This window comes from Syngnathoides biaculeatus, chromosome 2 (genome assembly GCF_019802595.1).
Source record: "Syngnathoides biaculeatus isolate LvHL_M chromosome 2, ASM1980259v1, whole genome shotgun sequence".
NCBI classification, from domain to species: domain Eukaryota; kingdom Metazoa; phylum Chordata; class Actinopteri; order Syngnathiformes; family Syngnathidae; genus Syngnathoides; species Syngnathoides biaculeatus.
In genome coordinates this window covers 22,251,152-22,260,294 of record NC_084641.1, presented here as the reverse complement: position 1 = coordinate 22,260,294, position 9,143 = coordinate 22,251,152, and the positions used below count along the sequence as shown (strand labels likewise).

Below are 9,143 nucleotides of genomic sequence, written 5' to 3'. Positions count from 1 at the left end.
GCGCTTAAGTCCCCGGCAAAAATCCCATGATACAGGTAAATATTTTCAATTAGAGCGCATATCCGATGTAATGTTTACTCTGAATGGCTTGACAGGTACAAGTGTTCCTCTAGGAATTTGTTGAAACTGTATGTTACCATACCAATAAGTATAATGTAGATGTAATTATCAATTACAGTGTATTCAGTAGAGTATTAGTGCCGTGTTTTGTCGCAGACCCCATTGATGGCACAGTTTAAATCTGACATAAAATTACTTTTGTGTGTCGAGAGTACATCGCCTGTAATGCTAGATGACAATGTTTACAATTTACAGTATTGCACGACCTTCGACGTTCCTTCAACTCCAGTTATTATGAAGGTGTGACTGAGCTCTCTTAGATACAGTATTTTTCAAGCTGTCTGGTTTTCAACAGCTTTTCGGCTTGTCCCATTTGGACTTGCCACACCAGCTCAGGCTTTTCTCCTCCACCCTCCTCTCTAACACCCATTGCCGTCATGTCTTCCCTCATAAGCTCCCCTCAACCTTTTGGGTCTTCATCTCGCTCTTTTGCCTGGCAGCTCCGTCCTCAGTGCCCTTCTACCAATATACTCACGCTCTCTTTCTCATCTGGACATTTCCAAAGCATCAAAGTCTGCTCTCTCGAATTTTGCTCAAAACATCTAGCCAAGACTCTTCTGTCAGATAACACACCAAGACACCTTTCCAAGACCACTTTCTTCACTTCGTTACCACACTCACCATTGCTTTCGACTGCTGACCCCAAGTATTTGAACCCGTCCACCCTCGCTATCTCTTCTCCCTGTAGCCTCACTCTTCCCCCTCCGCCCCACTCATTCTTCTTCTTTCCCTTTTGGCTTGTCCCGTTAGGGGTCATGTGTCACCTTCGGATGCCGTTCCTGACGCAACCCCTCTGCATTTAGCCGGGGAGACAATCTTACGGCAGCTGGTATTCCCAGGCGGTCTCACATCCAAGTACTAACCAGGGCCAAACCCGCTTAGCTTCCGAGATTTGACGAGATTGGGCGTTCTAACCCTTCTCATTCACACACATATTCACTTTTACTTCGACTAATCTTCATTCCACCTGCTCCCTGCTTTCACTGCATATTACGATATCATCTGCGAACAAGGGGATTCCAGTCTAACCTCATCTGTCAGCCTATCCATTACCACAGCAAACAGGAAGGGGCTCAGAGTTGATCCTTGCTGCAGTCCCACCTCCACTTTCAATTCTTCTGTCACACCTACAGGGCACCTCACCACTGTTCTGCTGCCCTCATGTGTCCTATACTGTTCTAACATATTTCTCTGCCACACCAGACTTGCACATGCAGTACCACAGTCCCTTTGTCATAGGGTTTCTCTTCTAAGAGTGAACGGATGAGATTAAACCACTCAGGGAGGTGGTGTGCAAAGTTTCGGTGTCCACGGAAAGTTAAAAGTCAATAAATCTGATCAGGGAGGACTTGTTGACTGAAATATAGTCGAGTTAGTTCATGTTTCACAGGGGCAGCATTGAAGTTTAATGCTGCTGGGTGCCAGCACATCCTGGAGTGAAAGGAATGAGTTGGCCGAACCATTTGAAGAAGGAGAAAATAAAAAGCAAACAAGACTGCAAGCTAGGACATATGGCTAAAAATGATGGGAAGTTGACCAGAAAGGAAGAAAATACAGTATTTAAATTTCCAAAAATCAATAATAATGAAAATAATTTAAGAGCAGAATGGGAGAGTGGAACTTGTCATTACAAGACTTAGAGGTGGACGTACGGGTTTGAATAATATGATGTATCGACATGGTTAAAAGGATTCTGGTAAGTATGAGAGCTGTGGCATAAAATAAAGTGTGGATATGTCATAGTGTACTGTGTTAAGTATACATAGAGAGAAGGCGCAGAACAGCGGGAGTGGACATTTGGAAGAATACTTGGAGCAAACACAGTCGAGGATAAAATTAAGTGTGCTAAAAGTATTTTTTTAATTGCTTGAGGGAAACAAAAACAAATGAGATCGTAATGGTGGGGACATGAGTGTCATACGCGTTTGTACGATAGGTGGGGGTATACACTCAAACGTTGTTTACGATCCTCCAATACACATAAGAAGAAGAAAGACTTGGAGGACTCGCACTTTGCGACAGTTGTCGTAAAAACCGGAAGTGTCTGGGTCTGCTGCCGTCCGCAGTTCCCCAACAATGACACTATTTGACACGTCGAATCAAGTGTGACGCCTTGTGACCCGAAATGTGATCCGGCGGTGAGTGTCAATACTACATTTTGTGACGAATATGAAAGCGAGCACCGCCACGCTTTTTCGGGAGCTTTGCTACAAACTCCCAAGTACGTAGTGCAGCCAAGCTCTTGTAAGCCTGTCGCTTTGGAGGCCACTTGGAAACATGCTATTGGTCAGTGAGTTTTTAACTTGATCAACTTGTTACGCTCAACTGATTTGGACTCTGAGCACGTTCAAAGCAAACAATGTGGCTACAGCAACGACTGAAGGGACTACCGGGCTTGTTGTCGAGCAGCTGGGCTAGAAGACTTCTCATCGGACTGCTCGTCTTCCTCATTTTCTACTGGTACCTCGGAACAGAGCGCAGGTGGAGGATCTTCGGCGGCTCGGCTACGCTGGGCGGGGCGGCCGGACTGTGTCTTCAAGCAGAAATCCACAGATGGAAGTCTCTTGTGGACCGCGGGGAGGGTTTATACAGTACATCTCAGGAACAACTAGACACACCCTTTGTTTCAGGTAATGGCCATTTTCTCATCGACACTGACTCTAACAAACTCTGGGTGGCATCGTCTTCACAGCCTGGTTCGGCTCCGGTCCATCAGACTGAATATTCCCCCATCGTGGGCGTTCATCTTGAGGGGAAGCAGGCTGAAGCCCGAGCAGCCATGATGTGGTTCCGCAAAGGGTCCGTGCTGTCAGTGCGATGCGCTTCACCCGTGGCTGGGCAGTCTTCCCGGGACTGCGTCACCATCAGAGAGGAGTTTATTGCCCACAGGAGTCGACACAACGTCTACCTGCAGAGGATCCACATCAACAACCCTTCCGATAAGTCGACCGCCTTTGAGATCTCCTACAAGACTGTCAACTCCGGCGGGAAGTTCTCCACCAGCATAGACAAAGTGGAGGACAGGGAGATAGTGCTCTCGTCGGGCAGAGTCCCTTTAGAGAAGAACCGTATGGTCCTGGTGGTTGTAGTCTCCAAAAAGATCAACAGCCGGATACAGGTTTTTCCTAAATCCGAGTACACAGACAATATCCTGTCCGTCGTGAGGACTTCGGAGCCCATCGAGCCATCCAAACTGGAGGAGACGTTTACCAGCCTCCGGGATGCAGCCAGAAACGAACTGGGAGAGCTGCTAAGGGTTAATGTGGACGATCTGGTTGTGGATCACCAGCAGGCCTGGATGGACCTCTTCATTTCAGGTAGCTTTTTTTTCAAAACGCTTGCTGCTTATTTACACACGTTTTTCCATCATCAAATTGATTTCTCTGTTAATGTTAGTTTCAAACCATGGTCCTCGAGTTAAAAGCTAAAAATCAATGAATTCCCCAGCCCTGATAGACAGACAAAGCTTCACACTCGTTCACACTTTCTGGAGCCAACTCTCAGGCAGGTTGGGATTGGAAAACTGATTGGAACTGGGACTAACATTCTGTTTCTCTTGGAATTTTTTAAATAAAAAGAAAAAATCGCTGGCACTGGTAGAACACGCAAACTTCACACATGGAGGGCCACGATTTCAGCCTCCACGGTGCAAGAACAGCAATTATAGGATAGTTCTGTCTGTCTTTTTGCATGTAAAAGGGTGTCAGTTCACTTGCTTGTGTCTGCACACACACCGCTTGGACTCTTTCGCTGCGTGCGGTGCCACTCACTTATGGCGACAAATAACTCGTGCATATGCGAATGGCTTGTGTATCCCCTCACTTATATTCTCATCCTATTGCTTTTTATAATTCACTCAGCCGATCCCAGCGCACTTCATTTGTACAGCCGGGTTCACGGCTCTTGTCCTCCATGCTTCTTGTCAAGTCCTTTGTTGTTAGGGTTAGGGTCCTAGGTCCTTCCCTCACAGGGTGCAGCTTTACACTCCCACAAAACACCCATATTTAATGTTTCATTGTTGTAGGTATGTAATGATTCACTTGTCTCACACTGCTCACAGTTTCTCTCTCGCCTCTAGAAACATGGTTCTGTTCGACTAATCGACCCTGTTTATAAAAGTAAATAAGTGCCACCAGGATTTGAATTTGAAATGCCACAGAAAACGGGATTTGAATTTGAAATTTAAAGTGATGACATTTTCAATAGTTGTATTTCAGTATACATTTTCAATGTTAACAATTCAACTGGCTACAATTCGCTGTCTGAAATTCAACCAGCTACAGTGGACCTTTCCAACCTGTCATTCACTCAAACAATAATAGCCAATCAGTTTGCCGTATTGTCTTACCCCTGGCTTGACACGCCCATTCCGCCATGTTGTCCCACAAGCAATGCTGGTTGTCAGTAGCGTGTGCTTGGTAAAATTGATGTTACGAAGAAAATGGTCCTCAGATGCACTTGGGGAACATGCAATTCTGATGAAAGATATCCTGCTAGATTACAAGGGGCCTGGTTGATTCATTTTCCAAACCCTAAAACACAGTTGATGAAGTCTCTACGATGGATTAAGGATTAAGGTCTCTGTAGAACCCTCTTGGACAAGTCCGATGCATTTGGCAAAAAAACATACCCCAATATTATCTGGAATATGCAAAAGTTAATCGACTTCAAACGTGTTCTGTTCAATCGCCATTTTGTAAGCTTGTGGGACATGGCTAAGGAGGCGAAGTATGTGACATCACGTGACTAAGAAAGCTTAGCTGCGATTGGGTGGGTGTTCGATTCTGACCTGAAGTAACCTTGCCTGGTGGCACAGACGGTGAATTTCAGACAGCGAATTGTAGCCAGTTGAATTGTTAACATTGAAAAGTTGCACTGAAATACAACTATTGAAAATGTCATCACTTTATATTTCAAATTCAAATCCTGTTTTCTGAGGCATTTCAAATTCAAATCCTGGCGGCACTTATTTATTTCCATACCTGTTTCTTAATAAACTTCAATTATAATACTAAGGAACCACAGCGGAAGCACCAGAACTCCACCGTGACACAGTAAAACCCTTCTGGCATAGAAAGGATACAGATCCTCCATTGTGCTTGACTTAACAGCTGAACAAGACAACAAAAAAAAACGTGTTTTTTTTTGAGGAAAGTGTTGTGGAAGTTCCATTCTGCAAAGGCTGCGTCTTGAAAACTCCACGTTCTGCTTCTCTGTCTAGGCGTTGAGATGAGAAAGATCACGGACTCGCACACGCCGTCGAGCCGCACAGTGAACGCCACCCTCTACTACGTCCTCGCCTCGTCAAGGGCTCCCCTGTTGGAGCGGCGGCTGAGCGGCGAGGAGCGCGCCCGCCTGGAATCCAGCCTCAACTACGCCGACCACTGCTTCAGCGGCCACGCCACCATGCACGCCGAGAACCTGTGGCCCGAGAGGGTGAGCGGCACCGCTCAGATCTTGCAGCTGGTCACGCTTTGGACCCTGACCCTGCAGAAGAGAGGCTGCAAGGTGCTGGTGGCGGCCGGCTCCCACGGAGCCATGCAGGGCATGGTGCTGAGCTTCGGGGGGCTTCAGTTCACCGAGAACCACCTCCAGTTCCAGGCTGACCCGGACGTGCTGCACAACAGCTATGCCCTGAGGGGGATCCACTACAACCAGGACCTCATCAACCTGGCGGTACTGCTGGACGCGGAGGGGAAGCCTTTCCTCCACGTGTCCGTCAAGCCGCAGGAGAAGCCCGTCAAACTGTACGCGTGTGAGGCCGGCTGCCTCAACGAGCCCGTGGAGTTGACGTCGGAGGTCAAAGGTCACACCTTCCCCGTCATGGTGACCCAGCCCATCACGCCGCTCCTTTACATCTCCACGGACCTGCGCCATCTGCAGGACCTGCGCCACACGTTGCACCTCAAGGCCATCGTGGACCACGAGGAGCACATGGCCAACAGGTACCCGGGCCTGCCCTTCCTCTTCTGGTTCAGCGTGGCCTCGCTTATCACCCTCTTTCACCTTTTCCTCTTCAAGCTCATTTATAACGAGTACTGTGGCCCTGGCGCCAAGTCCCTCTTCAGGAGCAAGGTATAATATCAAAGAACTGCTAGATAAATGATTGCAAACGGAGCTTTGATTTATTATAATTATTATTTTTTTTTATACTGTGTGTCTGTGTGTGAGTGAGTGCGAGAGAGTTTGGTGGTGGCACAAATTTTGAGGAGTTGAGTTTTAATGCGGCACAATTTCATCACCAACATGACTCTTTTCCCTAATATTTTGTTGGCAACGGTTGAGTTCACTTTAAATGCACTTTGTATAAATTATGGATCGTGAAACGATTGGCAGTAACGAGGGCTTACCACAACAGTAAATGAATGCTGCCACCAAATGACCTCGAAAAGGCCCGCTCTGTTATCGAGCATTTGTGGTATAAAAATGGAACAGGATCATACCAGCTCAAGGTTCGGGATAAGAAATGTAAACGTTTTTCTCACATCAGTTTCAATCGTTTGCATTTTAAGGCCCGAAATATTTTTTTTATGGAGCGCATTTAAATAGGCCCGTCATACATTGTCTGTTCTCAAAAGGTAAATTTTCCTTCTGTTGCGTGTGATGTGTGTTCTGGAAGTTATGGCAGGTGTACTTGAAGCACGCATAAATGAACAAAATTGGCCGTTGCATTCAGGAGACCAACAAAGCAGTGAGCCCAATTTATCTGGAATGTACGTATTATGAAATGCAAACACAAGAAAATGTTTCTGAATATTTAAAGGGGAAATCCAGTGCTCTGCATGAACAGTGTACCCAATAGGTCATGTAATATGTACTCGATTTTGACAATGTGATGTTAAATCCTCGCTTTCATTTAATAGTGTTTTGAGAAGATTTTTATCGACAATTACGAATTTTCAGGGGTGCTGCCATTTTCGCGAGCCACATGATCTACATGGGCGTATGCGACATGTATCGTGGCATTTCAAACGCTGTCTTACATGGGACACCATTTTGCCCAGCACTGATTTCTCAGATTTGTCCTCATCCGATGAAGAAAGTAGTATCGGTTGATCGGGAAGACGGAGGAACACTTCCATATCCGTTTCCATTCCATTCCATGTCCGTTAGCCCCGGACGCTGAAGCTAGGCTAAAGGCCTCCGGCACGACCAAAGCTCGGCTAAAGGCCACCGCCGCCTGAAAGCTCATTTCGCGGCCCGCCGCCGGAGCTATCACATCAGACTCCGCGTCATTCCCGTCCAAAGAACCATCCATGGCTGCCGGCCTGTAGCTCCCGGGGGCCTTTGTTTACGCACTTATGTCACACGGAGGCCTCAGAGTAGTCAGACTCCGCGTCATTCCACTCGAAGAACCATCTGAATATTCAACATTAATTACAGCCACAGGTTGAAATCTGTATGGATGTATTCCTCCGTCTTCCCGATCCACCGATACGACTATTTCTTCATCAGATAAATCCCAGAAATCAGCGCTCGGCATAATGGTGTCTGTCCCATGTAATCCAGCGTTTGGAACGGCACGGTACACGTCACGTAGATCATGTGACTTGGGAAAATGGCAGCACCCCTGAAAATTCGTAATTCTCGATAAAATCTTTTCAAAACACTATTAATTAACATCACATTGTCAAAAGAGGGTACATATTACGTGACCTATTGGGTACATTGTTCATGCAAAGCACTGGATTTCCCCTTTAAAGAGCAAAACCCTTGAATGTCATTCTCAAACATGTCTTGGGGACTTCACATGAGTATGTATAAGTCAAAGCCAAATGTAATTCTTTTCTTATCAGCAAGGTACTCGACTGACGACGCGACTGACTGACTTAAAATTCGAAGAAGCCCGTTCAGTCAGATAAGATGACTCAGTTTTGTTAAAAAGTGGCGCAAATTCATAAAGGATCCATATAAACAGTCTCTTTGAATTGATGTTCAATCGAAGCGCTTTAAACTGCCGCTAGTGTCTGGGGATCCGATAATCTGGAGTTGACACGGCGCCTCAAATGAAAGCCAAGCGGTGCGTTAATTTAACCTAAGGTGACGTCGCGCATTGGCAGGCCATTTCAGTGTCATGGAAAAAAGTATTAGCCGCCTTCTCAAATTATGTTTTTGCATAGTTTCCCCATTTTAAGATAATCAAATGTAAATAGACAAATAAAACTCAAGCGAACTTAAAATCTAGTTTTTGGTGATTTCATTTATTAAGAGGAAAAAACTGAATGTATTTTCATTTGTTTGATCACGATAAAAGTGCGTAAACATTGCAAAAATATAAGGATTTGAGAACGAGGCCGACACCTTCGCGCAGCACTGTATCTTCACGTTTGTCAGTGTAAAATTGTTCGGTGTGAACGCATCCTCTCAGAATTGGTGTGCACTTTCTGACACGGCCATGTTTCTGGATTTCTTCCTTTGCTGTGTTGATGTTTTATAATGAATCATTCAATTAAATTAAGAAATGACCTTGTTGGCTTTGTTTCTCTTATTGGGTCCTTGAAAGCCTCACGAATGAGCACAACTTCATCTCATCCATTCTTTTTTTTTTTTTTTTTTAAATGATACTCCTTCAGTAGTCCCAATCTTTATTATTATTATTTTTTTGGAAGCGTGTGCCACATGTATTTACTGAGCAATGGTGCCTTTTACCCAAGTACCCGCACTAAATGGAAACCATGTCCATTATATGGCCTTGTTCACCCTCTGGCCTCATCATTATGACATACAGAATCTAATAAAATCATAATAAGCATATTGTTGAACTAGCAACTCTTTGAGCATGGCAATTAGAAATTGGTAAGTACTGAATTTTGATAGCTTTTTCATTGGATCACATTAGATTGTGTTTTGTACCTAATGCAGCTTGTTGATTGTGTAAAGATTGCCCTGATCAAATTTTTTTTTTTATTTCAACATATGTATTGCATGGTCGACACGGTGGAACAGCTGGAAATTGTTGGCCTCACAGTTCTAAGGTCCCAGGTTCAATCCCGGACCCGCCTGTGTGGAATTTGCATGTTCTC

At 45.3% G+C, this 9,143-nt stretch overlaps 1 protein-coding gene across 1 annotated transcript; it reads left to right on the top strand.

Annotated features, from left to right (window-relative positions):
- Positions 1-2,142: 2,142 nt before the first annotated feature.
- Positions 2,143-8,586, top strand: kiaa2013 (KIAA2013 ortholog). The gene is made up of 2 exons (XM_061841062.1): positions 2,143-3,437; positions 5,342-8,586. Exons 1-2 carry the CDS (start codon positions 2,480-2,482, stop codon positions 6,199-6,201), a joined length of 1,818 nt encoding a protein of 605 aa, XP_061697046.1. The 5' UTR covers positions 2,143-2,479; the 3' UTR covers positions 6,202-8,586.
- Positions 8,587-9,143: the final 557 nt, after the last annotated feature.